This window comes from Balaenoptera musculus, chromosome 17 (assembly GCF_009873245.2).
Source record: "Balaenoptera musculus isolate JJ_BM4_2016_0621 chromosome 17, mBalMus1.pri.v3, whole genome shotgun sequence".
NCBI classification, from domain to species: Eukaryota; Metazoa; Chordata; class Mammalia; order Artiodactyla; family Balaenopteridae; genus Balaenoptera; species Balaenoptera musculus.
Window position 1 is genome coordinate 28,159,223 of NC_045801.1, and position 21,718 is coordinate 28,180,940.

General features: G+C 39.1%; 2 protein-coding genes across 13 annotated transcripts in view; one reads left to right on the plus strand and one right to left on the minus strand.

Moving 5' to 3' along the window:
- Window positions 1-2,730, plus strand: part of SYBU (syntabulin) — a 109,606-nt gene extending 106,876 nt beyond the window's left edge. For 7 of the 10 annotated variants that reach the window (XM_036830803.1, XM_036830802.1, XM_036830804.1 and 4 more), the window contains one exon: window positions 903-2,728. In XM_036830803.1, coding sequence (XP_036686698.1) covers window positions 903-1,998 — 1,096 coding nt within the window. In that variant the 3' untranslated portion in view covers window positions 1,999-2,728. Of the gene's footprint in view, window positions 1-902 lie in introns of all 10 variants that reach the window. The other 3 variants (XM_036830799.1, XM_036830805.1, XM_036830806.1) reach the window with 1 other exon arrangement.
- A 10,341-nt stretch (window positions 2,731-13,071) lies between these two features.
- EBAG9 (estrogen receptor binding site associated antigen 9) overlaps window positions 13,072-21,718 on the minus strand; it is a 33,604-nt gene continuing 24,957 nt past the window's right edge. For all 3 annotated transcript variants that reach the window (XM_036830744.1, XM_036830743.1, XM_036830742.1), the window contains 2 exons: window positions 17,866-17,957; window positions 13,072-14,499 (listed from right to left, as the gene is read on the minus strand). In XM_036830744.1, the coding sequence (XP_036686639.1) occupies window positions 14,379-14,499; window positions 17,866-17,957 (213 nt within the window). In that variant the 3' untranslated portion in view covers window positions 13,072-14,378. The remainder of the gene's footprint in view (window positions 14,500-17,865; window positions 17,958-21,718) is intronic.

Genomic DNA, 21,718 nt, shown 5'->3' on the forward strand with positions numbered 1-21,718 from the left:
AGAGAATGATCAACATTTCACAAAGTCCTTGCAACATGTAGCTTTTTATGATTTAAATAAATTTTTAAGAAATTATCATTGGTGTATGATCAGAACTGTTTTGCACTGCTAAAGCTTATCAGTCTGCCTTCTGCCTTTGATAGGTAATTAAAAGTGATATGGACTTTCCTTCCACAAATTGTTTTGTGGACATAGGAAAGAGTAGACTATGGAGATCAAAGCAAGCTAAGAGACGCTAATGTGTTCTAATAAAACAATTTCCAATATTAAATACAGGACTACCTCAGAGATATTGCAGGTTCGGTTCCAGACCACTGCAATAAAGCAAATATTGCAATAAAGTGAGTCATACGAATTTTTTCACTTCTCAGCACATATAAAAGTTATTTCACTACACTAGAGTCTACTAAGGGTGCAATAGCATTATATCTAAAAACAATGCACAAACCTTAATTTTAAAATACCTTAATTGCTAAAAAATGCTAACCAGCGTCTGACAAAGCAGGTTTGCCACAAACCTTCAATTTGTAAAAAAAAGACACAATATCTGCGAAGCACCATAAAGCAAAGTGCAGTAAAACGAGGTCTGTCTGTAGTGAATAGAGGATAATGCCTGAAAAGTACTTAGTGAAATATCAGACATATGGTGGGCACTCAAAAAGAAAAAAAAAAAACAATAATAGCATATTTTATTCTGATTCTAGTTACTGTTATTATTTTAGCTATTTTACAGTTAAGGGGGCAGTTCAGGGCTAATACCTGCAAAAGAAAAAAATCTCAAAACTGATTTAACCTGTATGTTTCCGGTGGGAGAGCGTGGGCTGGGCCGGGTGCCAGAACTGCTTGCTGCCTGCTTCACAGTTGGCCTTTTTCTGAGCGGGGCTTGTCTCCTCTGGCCCTAGGGAGAGTGAGATCGTGGAGCTGAAGTCCCAGCTGGCCCGAATGCGGGAGGACTGGATTGAGGAAGAGTGCCACCGGGTGGAGGCCCAGCTGGCCCTCAAGGAAGCCCGGAAGGAGATTCAGCAGCTCAAACAGGTCATCGAAACGATGAGGAGCAGCTTGGCCGATAAGGACAAAGGCATTCAGAAATATTTTGTGGACATAAACATTCAAAACAAGAAGCTGGAGTCTCTACTTCAGAGCATGGAGATGGCACACAATGGCTCTCTGAGGGACGAGCTGTGTCTCGACTTTCCGTGTGATTCCCCGGAGAAGGGCTTAGCCCTCGGCACGGCTTTCGGCCCGACGGCCGATGCGTTGACCCCGGAGGAGCCGGCCGTGGAGGCGGGGGCCAGCAGCGAGCTGCTGGGGGAACACAGCGCGGGCCACGGCACAGATGTGTTCGATGAGCTGGTGACAGCCACCACCGTGGAGGCCGGCGACCTGGAGCTGCTTCGTGCCAGCCCTGGGGCAAAGGCCCTCGAGCTGGAGGGTCAGGAAGAGGGCAGCGCGGTGGCGGAGCAGGCCGTGCAGACCGACGTGGTGCCCTACAGCCCTGCCGTCTCCGAGCTCATCCAGCACGTGCTCAAGCTCCAGGACCCCTGTCCCTCCAGCTCCACGTCCCCTGAGGATGAGTCCGGGGCCGACTCGATGGAAAGCTTCCTGGAGTCCATCTCTGCCATCGTGGTCGATTTAACTCCAAGAAATCCAAACTCTGCCATCCTTTTGTCTCCCGTGGAGACCCCGTCCGCCGAGGTGGGTCCGGAGGCACGTGGGAACCGCCTCATGAGAGAGCTGGATTTTGCAGGCTCCGCGGAGGAAAGGCTGGACGGCCTGGTCCCGCTGTCCGGCGGGGGCGTCGTGGGGCGGTACTGGAGCAGCAGTTTCCTGGTGGATCTCCTGGCCGTGGCGGCCCCCGTGGTCCCCACCGTGCTGTGGGCGTTCAGTACGCAGAGGGGGGGAACGGATCCCATCTACAACATCGGGGCCTTGCTGCGGGGCTGCTGCACGGTGGCGCTGCACTCGCTCCGCCGCACCGCCTGTCATATCAAACCCTAAAGAGAAGATGTCACTTCCGTGTGCCAGTCTGTGCCGTGTGGCCTGCTGCCAGGTGGAGAAGCAGCGGGTCGGCCTGTGGCGGTCTCTGTTCTGTCGTTTTTGCTCCTCGGTGTTTGATTTGCACTATACTTAGCTGAAGCCTGTTCACTGTTTAAAACGGGAGGTATCTTCGAAGGCGTGGAGACCTGGTTCCAGTACCTGTCCCGCCAGTGTGATACAGAAAGCATGCTCATGATCCTGCCGTGTCGTCTGAGGTGCCCGTACTTATCCTAGTGGTTCAGGTAGAGAAAATGCAAAGTTTGCACTTTCAAGACAGCTTCTATAAGGCTGGCATGTTATCTCCTTGCTTTGCTTTTTGCCGTTTTAAAATGTGTAATTGTTACAGCATTCCAGTGGTCTTGTGCATAGCAGGGGACCGTAACCAAAAAGAAAAATGTATTTGTGTCATTGGTTTGAAGAAGCCTTGATAGCTCTTTAGCGTCTTACTTGGGTTTGATAAGGTTTGAGTGTTTGCAGTTTTCTACTAGATGTAGCTCCAAAGTCTTAAATGGCTCGTCTGTTCTTAAACCTGTTAATTGATGAAACTATATGTAAGGTTTACATTGTATTAACTTATTTTTTGCTTATTATATATAGTGTTTTATTGAAAATCGTTTGTAACCACACACTTCAGCATGAAGAAAATAAAGATTAGTGTTTCCATTTAAATAAACGTTCTATCCTCCTATAAAATAATTATCTCTGTGATTTTACTTTTACGTATGATAAGACAGACTAAATGGATAGCAGATCCTTCTGTCTTTAACAGTAGGGATCTGTAAAAATGGAATTAAATGATAAAGAGGGAAAAATAATTATTAAAGAAAGGTGAGGACCTCCTACTCTGTCTTTTAAAAAGCATTGTGTCTGAAGACAAGTAGCTTTGATTGTTTGTTTGCTCTGAAATTATCCAGACACTTGTTAGTCCACATATTTATTCAGTAAGGATATATTGAGCATTTTCACGAAAGTTGGGCTGATTTTGTTTTAAAGCATGCTAGGGGTTCAGAGAGGGAGAAAATGCTGCACCGTATGTCTCCTCCCCTTGGAATAATAGGGTGAGAGTGGGTGGCTGGGAAGGGTCACACCAATCTTGTGATATGGGTATTACTCTGCTTTACAGATAAGGGAGCTGAGCCTTAAAGAGGTAGATTGCTAAGGATCTCATCTTTCATCTCTAGAAGCCAAGATTTCAAGGGTCTGCAAAGCAAATGACTTTTCCACTTTACACACAAATGGAAGAGACTGGGGAATATTCTAAGTTTTCACCCAGAAACTCTTCTTCCACAGCACTTATCACCTTTAAACGTACTGTATTGTCACTTACTATGTCTTGCTTATTGCCCATCTCCCCCACTAAAATGCTAGGTCTCTGAGGGCAGAGATCTGTGTTCTGTTTCGTTCACAGAAAAATGTCAAGAACTTAGAACAGGAGATGGCATTTTGTAGGGGTTCTAAAAATAGCTGTTGAATGAATTCATCCAACAAATTCTTATTGGGTGCTCACATGTTAGGCACTTCGCTAGGCCTGTCATCAATAGCCAAGGAGACAGACAAGGCTTCTGCCTTCAGGGAACTTACATTCTGTCTGTGAAAGACACAGAACATGCCAACAAATGAACAAATTAATTCTGGAGAGTGGTAAATGCTTCCAAGGGAATAAGGTGCTTTGACCAAGACTGATGGGGACAAAGGCAAGGAACACCTGTCTGAAGAAATAACATTAGTGCTAATGGATGATAAAGAGCCAGCTGTGGGAAGATATGGGAGGTAAAATTTTGCAGAAAGAACAGAGGCAAAGGCCCTGAGGCAGAAAAGGGCTTGACATGTTAGAGGGGCATCAAGGAGACCAGTGTAGCTAGAGCCGAATGAGGGGTAAGGGGGTGGCTGGAGAAGTGGAAGAGAAGCTAGTTCATATGGGACCACGTAAACCATGGTAGAGTTGGTTTGAATTTATTCCCAGTGCAATGAGAAATATTAACAGACTTTATACAGGACAATGATACAATCTGGGTTTTTTTCTTTCTTTCTTTTTTTTTTTCTTTTTTTGACTCTGTGGCTGCTATGTGCAGGATGTATTGTACGGAGGCAGGAGTGGCAACAGGAAGACCATTGTAATAGTCCAGATGAGTGACGACAATTTGGAGGTGGAAGTGGATATAGAGATGAAGTTGAATAATTAAAGATAGATCTTGAAAATAGTACTGATGCAATTTGCTGATAGATGGGATGTGGGGAGGAGATGAGGTAGGGTTTAAGGAAGAGAGAAATTTAGGATCACTCAGGTTTTTGACTTGAGCATCTGGGTCAATAGTGGTGTCATTTACTGAGAATGGAAAAGTTCAAGAGAAGCTAGTTTGGGACAATAAATTTGAGAAGTCCGTTAAATATGTGGAAATGTCAAGTGAGTAACTGAATGTATGAATGTGAAAATCACAGGAGTCATCAGGGCTAGGGTTATAAAATAGGGGTTCTTCAGCATTTACATACTGTTTAAAACCATGGGACGGATGAAATCATCCAGGGAGAGTGTAAAGAGGAAAAGAAGGCCAGGGACTGAGTCCAAGGGCACTTCTACATCTAGATAGAGGTAGAAGATGTAGAACCAACAAAACAGCCTGAGAGAGGCAGCCCAAAGGCAGGAGGAAAACTAGGTAACTGCAATATTCTGAAAACCAAGAGCAGAGAATGGTCAATTGTGTTGAAATCCTATTAGGAAGTTGAGTAACATGAGAACAGATAGATGTCCACTGGCTTTGACAACAGTCTTAGTGACTGTCAAGATCATTTTATTTGCAAAAATGGGGATGGAAGCCAGATTGGAGTGGGTTGGAGAGTGAATGGAAGAGAGAAAGCAGAAATCAATGTGTGCAGCTAATTTTTTTTGAAGTTTTACCGTGAATGGGGAGTAGGGCAGTGGGTAGTAGTTACAAGGGAATATGCGTTGCAAGGATCTGCTTTATTTTTCAATATTGAGAGGAGATAATGTTTGTAGGCTTTTATGATTGAGCCAATGAAGAGAAAGAAACTGATGATCTAGGAGAGAAAGAATTAATTGAAGGAGGGAAGTCCTTGAGAAGACAAGAAGGGATAGGATGGAGTTGTGGAGCGAGGTGGGCTGTCTCAGATAGGCTGTTTCTTCCGTGGGATACACACGTGCCTCAGGCACACACATGGGCTCTTACACAGCACACGCTCAGTAGCAGAGGGACTTGGCTGAAATGGAAGGGAAGCTGTTTCTGGAAGTGAATAATCAGAAGCTTCCCAAACTAATGAGCCATGCTGACATAGGTCCCTTCCTGTAGTCTAGCCCAGACCAACACCTAGATACTGCTATCTTCCTTACAATCCCTCCTTGTGTTTATTTTTCATCATTGCTAAATTAAGCATTTTTAAGAAAAATTACAAGCGTGTTTTTGGTATCCGTTTGTTGCTACAGAAACGAATAGAACCACATAAACTCAGAACTGTTCTTCATCAGTTCAAGATGGATGGCAAGATGGGCTCTGGTGAAGAAGAATTCTCCATGAACTGCAAATGATTATGTTGATTATCACACTGGAGGCAGCTGATCCCAAACAGCAACTTGCTTTGTTGTCTTAATGACCTGTATCTTTTCTTTTATGCAAACCAGAAGACTCAAAGAAAGTTAACTCATTTGAAACAGTGGACACAGTGTAACTTGTTATACACATGGAAACAAATCTGTGCAAAGGTAAAACAGGAGACCCTGGCAGTGGTTATTCTGTTTTTCTTTTTCTCCCTGCCTCCTTCCCCCACCTTTTCCTCCTCCTCCTTTCCCAGGGTTTCAATATGTATAGTGTCTGTGGAAAATTACTGCTTTTATTCAGAACAAAGTCTGTCACAAATGAATCCCTCAGAGTAAATAAAAGATGGATCATAGCTTGCATTTCGGAAGCCCAAGGCGTTGGCTGGTTTTGTGGACAGGATGATCTGATCCCATAGAAAGAACTGCCTCAAAGTTGCTTTCCGTAATTTGGGTGCCTGTGATGTACAAACAGGCAGGAAAATGGAAAAAGAAGAACAATTCTACTCTATTGAACAAAATGCTGTCCCATCAAAGCAAATGTTGAACATTTCCTACAGTTATGTGTGCAAACATTCCAATTTACAAGAAAAGATTTTTCCCAAAGGAATATGCTGACCTTTCCAAGTTGAGCTGTTCAGAGAGGGGAAAAAATGCAATACACTCAGATGCCAAGTGTTTCTGACATTTGTGGCAGGAGAAAAAGGAAGTCTGTGATTTGCATTTGTCATAGGCCCTGCCTAAGTAGTGGTTGGGTCCAATATGTTTTTCTCTTGAGGATTTTTCATTTTAAGAGTTTGGGGGTAGTTTCTGACTTCCATTTTGGCTCAGTGAGCACTTTTACAAAATTCACTTATTCCCAGTCTTACCAGGCAAAATGTGTACAATGAAGCAGTAACCTAGGCAATTAAAAATAGCAGTTTACACAAATCAAATCTTGAAAGAATGTCAACAAACTCCCAATGGTCCTAGGGAAAAAAAACAATTGGAAAGTCCAAATAGAATATAAACAACATGTTTATATCAGGTAATTATTTTCAAACCGCTGGAAGACATTCTCTGCTGTGACTACTGATTGTCCCTCAGTCACGATGACTGTGGTAACTAACGGTTATAACAATGATTCCAAAGAATTTTAAAATTAAAAAAGGTTTAAATGCTACTCAAAAGTTTGTGTTAAAAGACTGGAATATTTCAGCAGCATTTAAGTTTTGTAAAAGGTGTGTCTCTCTCAAAAATAAATTTTCAACATAAAAAAACCCAATACATAAAACACATAAAAGTGCAGTGTTTGGAACAGGGCACCAGGCCTGGAGACCTCCCATTTGCCTCCCTCACATCTCCTGCAGTGGTTCCAGTGTCACCTCTGCGAACAGTTTAAAAACCAGTTCACTATATACCAGGTTCTTTGAAAACCGCCAGTTCATGTAAGATCTCCTGGGTGGTAACTCTCAGTTCACTGGAAGAGTAAGTACCCTGGATAATGCTGAAGGACTCGATCTTCTACTGTCCTAAACAAATTAATGCTTAATAGAGATGTTTTCTAACTTTTTCTCACAAAACTTTGTTTGCCACTGCTCTGTTGATTTGAGTGGGAAGAGAGTCTCTCACTCCATCTCCAGAGGCAATGGAAGCATCTGGGATTATGGATGTGAAATGATGATGTAAAACCCACAGTCCAGGCTTTCTAGTGAATGCTGTTAAAGGCAGGCATCAGAGCTTTCCTCCTCGTGGCTCTAGAGTTCCTCCCCATGGTAATCTTATCTGGCCCACATTCAGAGATATTTTCACCCTTGTTCCTTGAAAGTATCATTTCTGATCAAAGCTACTTGAATAACTGAAAAATTAAATTTTTGCTAGACTATAGCTTTAATGGACTGGAATATGAAAACTATTAACAACTGCAATATTTCTCTAATTTGATGGTGCAGTAAGATCCTTCCTCTCCTTCCTTGCAATCAAATAGCTCACAGTGTTTGAAATGGTTTGCCAGCCTTACTTTCTTCAGTAAACAATAGGTGCTGGCATTCTAAACTGACCTTTAATTCTTCTGAACCAGCACATTATTTCTGGCTTGTATGGAGAAAATGAAAAACTTGAAAGCAGTCTTAATAATTTTCACACTGAAAGCAGTACATGGAAAAAAGTTTTAAAGATGATCACCCATGTACCACCCTACTCCACAAGGGCTCCTTCGAATCAAGACAGATAGGCAATTAAGAGGTCTGGATGCACTGCAGAGCTTCAAAAAGGAATCAAAATCACTTGTGTGCTTTAAACTTAAATAGGGCACACTTCATATCTCTATTCTTATGCACAGCTTACTTTATTGAACACTACAATAAAATACCGAGTAAAAAAAATTTTTTTAATTTATTTCAAGGGCCAGTATATCTAATGATGACGTCACTTTTCTCCATAAAATAGGTAACCACTCATTTTACCCAGGAATAGTCAACAGGTTTGGAAACTGCATTGTTGTATAAATTAAGGATTCAAATTAAGGTCTGAATATTTTAACAAATGAAACCAATTACCAGAAGACATTAATATCTTATAATGAGCCAAAATTGACCTAAGAATAAGAAACCATAGCAATTTCTCTCAACATACCACCAACTCAGACTATGTCCTTTGAATTTCCCGTTCATGGGGATGATTTTTTTTTTGTGCCAATCACTCTCTGAACCAGATCCTGAAGACACGTGTTAGGAAGATACCTGGACAAGGTCAGGGACACAATTTGTAGCAGGAAGGTCTCTGGGTGCAGTACTGGTCTGCACATGTATGAAACCTGTGACCTTGGCCTCATTTGAAATGTGACCCAATCAAGTGAGCTAATTGGCCTATGCAAATGTGTGAATATAAACCACACTTCATTTTGCCTTGATTATAACATCTGACCCAGGTGACCTGGGAATACATAATTATATGGCATTGACATTCAACCACAGTTGTTATTTAAATGAAAATAAAAGCCAAGCTAATTTCTTTCATGTTTATTAAATACATTCTTAGAAACACAAACGGGTATTATCTACTATCATTTGTGACATCACTGAGCTGTTTAAGAACCAGAGGGGAATTACTAAAAGCTCACTCTTTGGCAGCTCATAGTTTCATCAAGTGAAGAGAGGCCTTGGAAACCATAGTCCACTTAGAATGCTGATTAAACACTAACATAACTGCTCTCAAAGCTTGCTATTTTCCTTTCCATTAAGCTGGCACACAATTGTCTTTCTAAGCTTTGGTTTCCTTACACGTCAAGTGGGGATAATGTCCACCTCAATGGATTATGAGGAGTCACTGATAGTTAAAATTCTCAGATGGTGCCGAGCCACAGAGTAAATGTTGATTCTCTTTCTTATTAAACTTGCAGTTCAACTTAAAGGTGTGTAAAAACTAATTTTGTAAGATCAGTCAACTTCTCCCACTCTCCTCAGGGAAGGGGCTGCAACATCAGTGTGTGGTGAGATGTGGGAGGTGTGCACAGGATCCCAGGAGAAAGTGTGTGCAGGGGCTCATAAGGAAGTGTGTGCAGCGGCTCACAACTACCGTTGTTGAGCGCTTATATATGTGCCAGGCACTATACTGAACCCTCAGTCCTGGTTAACCCTTAAAACCACCACCACCATTAAAAAGATTTACAATCACAGGCGACTTGTTTAATACTGCCCCACCTCTGCAGCAGCTGGAGAACTCTGAGAAGCTCTCAAAATTGATGTGATCAGAGCAGTATACAGGCAAAGTCCCTGCAAAAATAGCCATGGAAGTTCCCTGAAGGGAAAGGCTGAGATTGTCTTGGGTGGCCAAAGACTTTTGGTGAGTTTCTCTGTAACACTCCTGATTGCGGATTAGCGGTTGCAACAGCAGTTATGCAAGGGTAGAAATCTGTCGTATGGGGTGGAGGACGAGGGGGCTTCTAGAATAGTGTCTCTTTCCAGCTTAGGAGATTGAGGCTTCTGGTGAAAAAGCATATTACTACTCTCAAAACTTACTCTGGTTACTGAGCAGTCCAATGGCCATGACTGAGGGACACTGAAAATAAAAGACAGAAAGCAAAGTAGGGACTTCCCTGGTGGCACAGTGGTTAAGAGTCTGCCTGCCAGTGCAGGGGACACGGGTTCGAGCCCTGGTCCGGGAAGATCCCACATGCCGCAGAGCAACTAAGCCCGTGCGCCACAACTACTGAGCCGGGGCTCTAGGGCCCGTGAGCCACAACTACTGAAGCCCATGCGCCTAGAGCCCCTGCTCTGCAACAAGAGAAGCCACGGCAATGAGAAGCCTGCGCACAGCAACAAAGACCCAACGCAGCCAAAAATAAAATAAATGAATACATAAATTTAAGAAAAAAAAAAAAAAAGAAAGCAAAGTAAAAGAGGGACTTCCCTGGAGGTCCAGTGGGTAAGACTCCATGCTCCCAATGCAGGGGGCCTGGGTTCGATCCCTGGTCGCGGAACTAGATCTCGCATGCATGCTGCAACTGAAGAAGTCCATATGCCGAAACTAAAGATCCCACAGGCTGCAAGGAAGATTCCACATGCCGCAACTAAGACCTGGAGCAGCCAAAATAAAAAATAAATAAATAGCAATTTTTTAAAAAAGAAAGCAAAGTGAAAGAAAGTTACTAGCTGTTGATGTAACCTTGAAACAGCCTTGGTTGTATTAAAGAAAATGGAAGTAAATTACACAAAGAAAAAAAAAAGCTGTCTTTGATACTAGGAGAGAGCAACTTAAATTTTAAAAATCTGTATAATGGGGAAAACAAGTTAAGTTATTAGCTACTAAAATAAGCTCTTAATGGATCCACCATCTTCTTCAGCCCTCCATTCACCTGTAAGAGAGGGGAGAAGCTCCTTGCCCTGCAACCAGCTGCAGGCCCTAGAGCACCCCAACCGCCCAATTTGACTTCAGCCAGAAGCACCCACCTTGTTAACTGCTGTATTCGCCGACACACTTATGAAAGATTTCCTTTGAACAAGGGGCTAACGAGTGTGAAAATCGTTTCAGTAGGTTACCTCAAAGCTGAACTACAAAGGATTGAAGAAAATGTAAATGTTAGCTCTATGTGGCCCAGAGCATGCCTTTAGTAAATACATCATCCAGATGAGCGCAATAAAGCAAATATTGCAACAAACCAAGTCACAGGAATTTTTTGGTTTCCCAGTGCATAGAAAAGTTACATTTATACTATACTGTAGTCTATTAAGTGTGCAATAGCATTATGTCAAAAAAATTTACATACCTAAACTTAAAAATACTTTATTGCTAAATATGCTAACCATCATCTGAGCCAGGCATTGATTTCTCTATAAATATTTAAGTCCTAGATGGCAACTTCTTCCAATGTAAACCTGTTTCACCTACATTGGAAATCTGTTGTTTACTGCAGCCATCTTCATTAATAATCTTAGCTAGATCTTCTGGATGACATTCTGCAACTTCTACATTACCACTTGCTGCTTAACCTTGCACATTTGTTAGCGAAATGACTTCTTCTTCCTTAAACCTCATGGACAAATCTCTGCTAGCTTCAAACTTTTCTTCTACCGCTGCATCACCTCTCGGCCCTCACAGAATTGAAGAGAGTTAGGGCCTTGCTCTGGATAAGGCTTCTGGATTAAAGGAATGTTATGGGTAGTTTGATCTTCTATCCAGACCACTAAAACCTTCTCCATGTTAGCAATAAAGCTTTCTTATCTGTATGTTCCCTGGAGTAGCACTCTTAAATTTCCTTCAAGAACTTTTCCTTTACATTCACAACTTGGCTAACTGTTAGGCGCAAGAGGCCTAGTTTGGGCCTATCTCAGCTTTCAACATGCGTTCCTCACGACTTAATCATTTCTAGCTTTTTGATTTAAAGTAAGAGATGTATGACACTTCCTTTCTTTTGAACACGTAGAGGCCATCGTTGGGTTTTAAATTTGCCTAGTTTCAATACTGCTGTGTCTCAGGGAATAGGGAGGTGGGAGGAGAGGGACACAGACGGGGGAAGGGCTAGTTGGTGAAGCAGGCAGAACACATACAACATTTATCGATTAAGTTCACTGTCGTATCTTATATGGGTATGGTTCACACCCCAAAAACAATTACAATAGTAAATTAAAAATCACTGATCACCACAACAAATACAATAATGAAAAAGTTTGAAATACCGTGAAAATACCAAAATGTAATGAAGTGAGCAAAGGCTGTTGGAAAATTGGTGCTGATAAACTTGCTCAACACAGGGTTGCCACAAACCTTCAATTTGTCAAAAATACAGTATCTGCAAAGCACAATAAAGCAAAGTGCAATAAAACAAGGTATACTTGTATTGACAAAGTTTAGGCTTTTTGGAACATTGGCAGTGGTTAAATTTATACTCTAGTGGTAAGCTTGTCGAGTGGTGTTGAAGATCAATCCAGATGCCAGTTTCTATAGCTACCACCTTCTTCCCAACCACCAGTCTTCATCCAGGAACAGTCACTGCCCTGGCCAGAGGCGACTACATGTTGAAACTGAGGAATTCAGATGCTGAATATTGACTCAATTAAAGATGCTACTAATAAAGAGCCAGGATTCAACTAGAGGATATCCCTAGCTAAAGCTCAATAAAAGGAGATGGCTAGAAACCATGCAATATATATATATAAAAAACACAGAATAAGTTTCCCATGTTTTTCATTATTTGTTATCTCAGTACATGAAATGCACAATTCAGACGATGGGTAGCACTTCACTAATTCTGTCTATGCCTATCCATATTTCTTTTTTACTTCCACTAATAAGCTTCTAAAACTGATACTCCTTCGCTAAAATTAAGAAAACAAAAACAGAAACCATAAATTTAGAAGCTAAAGGAGCCAGTTTGCTACTAAAGGATTTATCATATGTATTTAACTCCATGACTTCTTTTGGAACAATATACCCAATTTAATACAGGAGTTTAGTTTACATACCAACAGAGGTCAAAAAATTCAAGAATTCCTATCTATTCTTTCCATAAGAAAAACCTCTTTCTTCCTAATTAATCATACAGACTATAATTTCTATCCAGTCTTTATTTCTAAATAAACAAAAATAAAAAATCAAACAAAAAACAAAATCTCACACATGAAAATCATGACCAAAGCAGACTTCAATAACTATGGGGGAAAAACACTAAGACTGATTGTACTAAAGGAGAAATTACCCTTTCAAACCCCCAATTTAGAGAAAGCATGTAGCATTCCTATAATAACTAAAAATAAATAAATACAAGACATAAGATAATTCATTTATTATTAAAAATTTGAGTCTAATTCTATTTAATTGGGAGTTTACTGGCAAAAACTCTCTAATAAACATAACTGAAAATATAGCTTGGGGCTATAACAGGAAGTTTTTTTATCAAAGTTAAATTTCAACCGATTCCACTTTGCTGTACACCTGAAACTAACACACTGTAAATCAACTGTACTCCAATAAAAATTTTTTAAAAATAAAATTGCATTTAGTCTGGAAGCTTAGGGTAAGAACTTAGCTCACTGTATAGTTTCTGATTTTACCATGAAATATCACTTTAATTCAAATAAATTAGCAATGTTTGGCCTGTAGAGTATTTGTGACATTTTCAAAATCCACAAAATGTTCATTTGGGCAACAGCTTTTAAGAAAGTAAAAATATTAAATTCTAAAGCCATAGAAGGTCAGGCTGGATATATTTTAATTGTGGAGACAAAATTAATGAGATTTTAAACTATCAAATCTACATTTTTCCCTATGAACACAGTCTATATCTATTTCCTGAAAACTATTTTGAAGCTAGTCAACATCTGAAAATAGAAGTATTATTATTCCTATCTTGGTTTAATAAATCAATAATGTTAATGTTACCTTAGTCAACAACATAGGTAACCTGCATTATGTCAGATATATAAAACTGATACAGAAATTATCTAAAAGCTTTGAAATAGTAAAACTGAAGGCTATATGCATTTGTAAATTAATGCCTTTTGGTGGGGAGGAGCTAAGGTACTTAAAGATACCATAACATCTTAAAATCTACAACGACAGGGAAAAACTACTAATACTAGCTTTTAAAACTCACAAGTTATAATAACGTAAAACAAATTTGCCATTTTAGCTGATTTTCAATGTTTATACATGTAATATAAATGACAAATATGTATAACATTACAACACCATCTAAAAGAAAACAATGATGTACAAAATGTTTGTAATAAATAAAATTATTGCATTTAATGTCATTTTCTTGAAAACCGAAATTACCAGATCCCTAATGAATACCAGTTCAAGTTAAAGGAAATGTGTGCCAATACCAGCTTCTGACAACAAAAATAAGAAGTTAAAGCTCTGCAAGTTTGTCTGATTTAGGTCAGGTAATCATGGAAACAAAAGAATATTTAAAATTATTTATTTTATCATTATGCACATTGAAGGAAAGCATTATAGACAGCAGAGTTCTTTCCCACCATAAAATTTACACCCATTTAATTAGCTAGAAACACTAGCTTGAAGAGGTACTGATATATTCCATTTGTAATAATTTCCCTACAGCAAACAATTGTCTTACAGTTGGAACATGTTGAAGAAAATATTGTCTCACAAGTCTTTTTTGTCCTTTGAGTCTCAATCACCAAGAGTTCAAGGGACTTTGAGAGAATCCTGGTGTCCTGTATGGCCTGATGAATGCATTAAAATCAAGCACTGTATTTGCATTCTGAAAATACTCTTAGCTCCATACAAATGTTGCTTGGGTTGTGGAGCTCACATTTCTCCCACTGGCACTATGCATCTGAAGGACATTTTGTTATGAAAGTTTCACACCAATTTTGTTTTGTTCCTTCTTCATTAGCCGCTGTGCTTCCTTTTCCATTTTCTTCCTTTGTTGTTCTGCTGCTCTCTTTTCTCTGTCTGCTATCTTCTGCTGCCTGAAAAGAAACATATTCATATTTTTACTTTTAGAAAACACTACACAGGTAAAATGGCAAATAAATTCCAGAAAGAAACAGCACTGCCCTTTTACTATCATCAAATTTAAGTTTAAAAAGTCTTCATTCTTCTCACTGCTTTGAGATTTCAAAGATTTTCAAGAACAGTATTTTTTTTAATCTTTAGAACATGACTTGCAAAATAAAAAAGGTATTATCTCTGTTTTAAAAATAAGTAAAATGGGGCATTCAGGTTAAGTGAAATGTCCAAAGTCATAAGATTAAGGTTAAGAACCCACATCTCCTGATCCCTCTTCTTCAGATTATTTTCACTAAAACACTACTTCCATTGGACCACACCTTCTTTTTGGTACCATTCAGAAAAGCCTGATATTTAGGATTAAATATTCTGTTATTATAATAGTTAAAAACAGTCAGCTAAAGGATGTCAAGAACACAGATGTACAGAGCACAAAGAGAAAATGGAAACTTAAGACATGACTTCCAACTAGAAGTTAGAAATCTATTTAAAGATTTGACTAGCTCTACTAATGAAGGGGCAGAATGGTGGGTATTTACTAATTACACATTATGAAATACCTTCCCCCAGTCCCTCCCTAACTCCACTGATCTAGAATCACTAAACCCCTCTATATTTATTGCTTTTTTAAAATTGAAGTATAGTTGATTTACAATGTTCTGTTAATTTCCACTATATGGTAAAGTGATTCAGTTATGTACATATACATTTTAAAATATTCTTTTCAATTATGGTTTATCACAGGATATTGACTATAGTCTGTGTAATATACAATCGGGACCTTGTCATTTATCCATTCTATATATACTAGTTTGCATCTGCTAACCTCCAAGTCCCAATCCACCCCCACCCCCGCCCAGCAACCACAAGTCTGTTCTCTATGTCTGTGAGTCTGTTTCTGTTTCGTAGATAGGTTCATTTGTGTCATATTTTAGATTCCACATCTAAGTGCTCTATCTTATTGACTGATTTGTATAGGAAGTGGGAGTAGGAGTGTGGTGATGAAATAGGAGAAAGAAGAGCAGAAGCTGGTCCTGGGTCTGAAGGTTTAGGATATGAGAAAGTAAGTCAAGAAGCACACAAGGCTGAAGAAGGAAGCTGTAGGGCACAGCTGGGCAGCAGATAGGCAACACTGGATCATATATAGAAAAATCTAGTGTGGATTACCCATATATGGCCAGCTCAAAGCTGGCTATAGTGAGTGAAATGTATATACACTTCTCAATCATACTTACAAATGGGAGTAAGCAGAGGTATGGATGACCAAAATTCAAGAAAGTAGAGAGACTTATTTTAGGCAACATTTTGACCGTCACCATCAATTAACTAAAATTTCAAAAGAATAGTTTTAAAAAATCTAGTTTTCACTAGCTCTGCTCACTTTCAAGCAAAACTGGTATCTGCACTAAAAGCATCAAAATGTCTGGGGCAAAAAAAGAAAGAGAAAAAGAATTAAAAAGGGCTGGCTAGGTTACAAACAAATAAGATAATCGAGCTTTGACCTAGTTACTAGCTGATATATAAACATCAACAATTAATATTTCTGGTACAAGAGGCAACTTAGACATTAATGCAGACAAAATATATTTTTCCTGTCCAGATTACATGTCTGGAATCACTAAGGTACCAGAATCTTTTTCCTTAATGATACTGATCATAGTACTGGTAGTATTTAAAGTGGCAATGCGAAACAGGCTAGGTTAGAGGCTATGGATTATGGATACACTTTTAAAATTCTCAGTGTTATCCTGGGGGCGGTAACAACATATGGAAGCCTCCAGGTGTTTTTGGCTCTACTTATGCAACTTGAAGCAAGAAACATGTCTATTACTGACTAATAGGCTCCCTCTCCCAAGCTGTCGTATCAAAAGCACTAAGTTTGAGTTTTTTGGTCTTGTTTTGTTCAGGGTGAAAGAAGATAGGGTGAAAAAGAAAAGGTTTTTGTTCAGTGAATGTTCAGCTACTTGTGAACTCATAAACTCTACAGTGTTGTCATTAAGATTACTGGGTTCAAAATGAATAGCTCCCTCCTTTATCCTTGTGGTTGATGACACCAATCATCACTAGAATCCCCAAAATGTTCTAAAATACCCAGACTTCTGTATCTATGATTTATCCAAAAGAAATAGAGTAAAAAATAAAAAATAAAAAAATAAGTGACACCTTTTTTGACAATCCATGCAACATAAATGTTTACAATTTTAAAACTATTTCCTTTATACTGAATAATTGTCAAGCAGGAACTAAATATTTAAAACTCTCACAACTTTACTGACTTTTGTAATGTGACCCCTTCCTGTTTAAAAAAAAATGCTGAAAACAGTTAAGGACAAGATCAAAAAAAAGGTCAGCCTTAACTTCCAGTTATTTAACTACACCCTCTGCTGGTTGTTCAAGGTAATTATAATTTATCGGTAAAGACAGGAAAGGACAATACAAAAATGAAATCAGTTGTTTCGTTAAGATAGTCAAATAAAGAGTAATTCATTTTCTATCCCAATTATAAAAACCATATTTGAAAAAAACACATTGCTATATTTTACTTTATCATCTTGAAAAATGCAAAAGTAATTTAGATACATTTACATATCTGAGTTTTCATCAGTGATGACAGTCACAGACTCTCTCAAGGTAAATTTTCTTTTTACCCTTGACCTAATGTGGTAGTAGCAAGAATTAAGTTTACTGCTCACAAAAACAAAGAAATAAGAACATAACTAACAAAAGCAAACTTGAAAACCTCCAGGATAATATTTTCTGTAGAGTAGGCAGTAAGTATATGACTTATGTTATCTACCTCAGGGCTTTCAAGTACATAAACTGAAATACACATACAAATGTAGAGTGCAGTACAAGTTATTTTCAAATAGCAGTGCTATTCACTGCTATATTCAAATGAGCAGTGCTGGCACTATGCTAGACCACGGGGAAACAAAACTAAAGGTATAATTTCTGACCTAGAGAAAATACATTGTTGTGACTCACATTTCACAGTAGGACATTTCAAGAGATAAATATATTTTATAGGGAATGAAGTATAAAGCATATAGTTCAATATGATGTATATATGTAAAAGATCTCATTCTCCATTAATAAATTATTCTTTTGTATCTACATTGCTTTAAATTGTTGGTTTCTGTGAGGTTTTAATCATATAAAATAGCATATGTAGTCTGAAATACAAAAAAACTATCCCATATTATCAAGGTTCAAATGAGAATGACGAAAAATACAACATTTGCAGAATAAGCTTTCTTGACCTTAAATGCAACATGAACAAAACCAGTTCTTCTACTCAGGCTGCAGTGTAAATATTACTCAAATACCTCAGAACTTCTTCAGCTTGCCAGGCCGCATCTTCTTCTTCTTCCCATGCATTGGTATTTTCCTGCCAGGTATCCAAGTCACCTAATTCAGGCTACAATAAAACAAAACAAAGCAAAATTACAATGGTCAAGAGCCACCCTTTTTCCACTCAGTGGTCGAGACAGTATTTTTTTTTTAAAGAATTTATTATTTTATTTATTTATTTATTTAATTTTTGGCTGCATTGGGTCTTCATTGCTGCGCGCGCGGCTTTCTTAGTTGCAGTGAGCGGGGGCTACTCTTTGTTGCAATGCGTGGGCTTCTCATTGTGGTGGCTTCTCTTCTTGTGAAGCACGGGCTCTAGAGGTGCGGGCTTCAGTAGTTGTGGCTCGCGGGCTCTAGAGCACAGGCTCCGCAGTTGTGGTGCACGGGCTTAGCTGCTCTGTGGCATGTGAGATCTTCCCGGACCAGGGCTCAAACCCATGTCCCCTGCATTGGGAGGCGGATTCTTAACCACTGCGCAACCAGGGAAGCCCAAGAAGAGTATCTTTTAAAGCATAACTCAGACCTTGTCATTGCCCTGTATCTTCTCCACTTTCTTACCACATCCTATATAGGCTCAAATGATTGCCCCCAGTTTGCCTGGAACTGAGGGATTTCCTGAGACGCATGACCTTCCGTACTCAACAGTCCTGGCAAGTCCAGCTTTCTTCCTATTTTATGTTTTAAAGGATATTCCTTTTATATTAACTTTTCTTTTTTTGCCTACTTTAGTTTGGAATAGACAAGAATAGAACATTTGTTCTCTCTGTTGTCTTTTCAGTAAGAAGAAGGAGTGCGGGGTGGAGGAAGGAGAAGAGACAGACTGATCCCAGGCTGGATTAGAGATGCTTGACTGGACTACTCTGTGCTGGGGAGATGAACTGGAAGAACCAAAGTTTCCAAACTAGCACAGTCATCTCCATTTAAGCACAAGTAATTTTCTAGATTTTTCAGTGGCAGTTACTGTCTGGGTCCCAGGCAAAAATGACACAGGTCAGGCAAAATTTACTCTTTATTGGAGTACTTCTTCTATACTGTGCTTCCTTTTGCCTGTCTTACTTACTTGATACCATCGGGCTGGCCACACTACCTTCTACTGTTCCCCAGGCCAGACCTCTAAAAGTTCACTTTTTCCTTCCACAAACAATGAAAATGCTCATTCTGGAATGTTTAGTTGGTGGGGAAATAATTACATGCATAAAATAACTGGCACCAAGCTGTGAACAGATTTATCATATTCTCTTTTGAGTACTTAGACCTAAAACCGAAATAAAATGTGTTGAATTTTCTGCTCTTAACCATAAATGAGATACAATCCTCTGTTAAAAAATGTAAAAAAAATATTTCTGATTGTATGTTTAATGTAAATTTCTAAAAGTAAACTAGCTAAATCAAAGAAAAGGATTTTCAAAGTCACTGAATGACTCTCTTGAAAAGTTATACCAACTTATTCTCCGGACAGAAGTAGGTGGAAGTCTTGTTCCCTTGTATTTTTGTCAATACGAGTAGTTAATTGCCTTCTTTTCTATCTTTGCTAATATGTTAAGATTTAAAATGGTGTCTTGTTATTTTACTTTGAATTTCTTTGAGAACTAATAAGATCAAACTTTTCTTCATGTTATCAGGTTATGTCTATTTCTTATTTGTAAATTTATCCATTTTTCCACTGAGGTGTTTGACTTTTAGTGTATAAAACATTTAGATACAAAAAAGGTGAAATGACTAAGACCATAAAAAAAAGAGTATCTGATCCTTTAGTAGAGATGGTCTAAGTAAAAAAGAGAAAGTTTTAATTAACAGATTTGCTACATTAAAAACTAAATACATCTGCCCATCAAAAACATCCAAACTAAATTATAAAGCCGATAAAAAAGTGAAAATTGTAAAAGATGACAGAAAAGAGTTAATATCCTTAGTATAAAAAGAGCTATCACAACAGTACAAATGATAAATTCCAAAAAGAATGTGCAAGTTAAAAGAAAAATCTAATTTGTGGAATGGGTAATAAGATATTTTGGTGTAGAGAACAAAGTGCAGTAGATTACCATTCTCTCCTAGGTAATGCCCCTTTATTTTGTCTGGTTGGCGGGGAAATATCTGGAAACAGCATTGGAAACATTCTCCTTCTACCATATTTACCTCTTCCAAACTCTTTAAGCTGTGACATGTGTATAACTTTAAATAAGCTATATTAGTGTTATAATAACATTATTACAGCTAGGTGGCAAATGTACTAATTCACTGAGGAGGTTTGAACCACTTTACCAATATGGAACAAACATAAAGTTTTAAATTCAGAAATATAAAATAAAAAACTAAACATTATGATGCTATGCTCTTTTAGAGAAGTATCTGTGGTATTATTATGCTCTCATAACATCATGTAACTGCATAAGAGTTGTCAAAATTTTTAATATTTATGTGTATGATCATTTATTTAACATTGTGTCTCCCCCATTAGAATGCATTCTTCTGAGGCAAGGACCCTGCCTGTTTTGCTAACTTTCTACTATATTACCAGCACCCAGCACAGCATCTGGTATTAGTAGGAATAGTTTTTGATCAATGAATTAAAAACATATATAAACATGGAACCCTCTGGGAGAGGGGTCTAAGAAGTACCTGTGAAGTTAAGCAAAAAAAAAAAAAGAAAGATGAACAGATAGAAGTGGTGGTTTAAAACTATATCTGCAAATTCTTTGACACTCCTTCAAGAGGTGGACCTTAATTCCTCTTCCCTTGTATGTCAGCTGGATTTAGTGACTAGCTTCCAATGAGTAAAATAATGTGGAGGAGACAGTGTTTCCCTTATAAGACTAAGTCATAAACAGGCATTGTGGCTTTACCCCCTGCATGTGCTCCACTCTTTTTCTCAGTGATCATTTGTTCTGGGAAAGTCAGTGGTTATTACATCATAAGGAAACTCAAGCAGCCCTATGGAGAAGTCCATGGCAAGGAACTGAGGCTTTGTACAACCAACCAGCATTAATCTGTCAGGCAAGTAAGTGATCACCTTTGAAATGAATCATCCAATGCCGGCGGAGCCTTCAGATAACCACAGCCTCAGCTCATGACTTGCCTGGAAACTCATGAGAAACCCTGAGCCAGAACCACCCAGTTTAGCCACCCCTGGATTCCTAATCCACAGAAACTATGAGATAAATAAAATATTTATTGTTGTTCAAGCCACTAAGTGTGGGGTTGTTATACAACAATGGATAACTAATGTAATCAAGCAGTCAATAATTACTAATCAATAATTAAGCAATCAAAACATACTTAAAAGCTAGGGTCTGGGGAGGGGTTTGGACAGTGATGTGCTTGAAAAAGTTCAAAGGGACAGTCATCGACAGGAAGACACTGGAACTCACCAAAAAAGATAACCCACATCCAAAGACAAAGGAGAAGCCACAATGAGACGGTAGGAGGGGCGCAATCACAGTAAAATCAAATCCCATAAGTGCTGGGTGGGTGACTCACAGACTGGAGAACACTTATACTACAGAAGTCCATGCACTAGAGTGAAGGTTCTGAGCCCCACGTCAGGCTTCCCAACCTGGGGGTCTGGCAATGGGAGGAGGAATTCCTAGAGAATCAGACTTTGAAGGCCAGTGGGATTTGATTGCAGGACTTTGACAGGACTGGGGGAAACAGAGACTCCACTTTTGGAGGGCACACACAAAGTAGTGTGCGCATCGGGACCCAGGAGAAGGAGCAGTGACCCAAGGGAAGACTGAACCAGACCTACCTGCTAGTGTTGGAGGGTCTCCTGCAGAGGCGGGGGGAGGCTGTGGCTCACGGTGGGGACAAGGACACTGGCAGCAGAAGTTC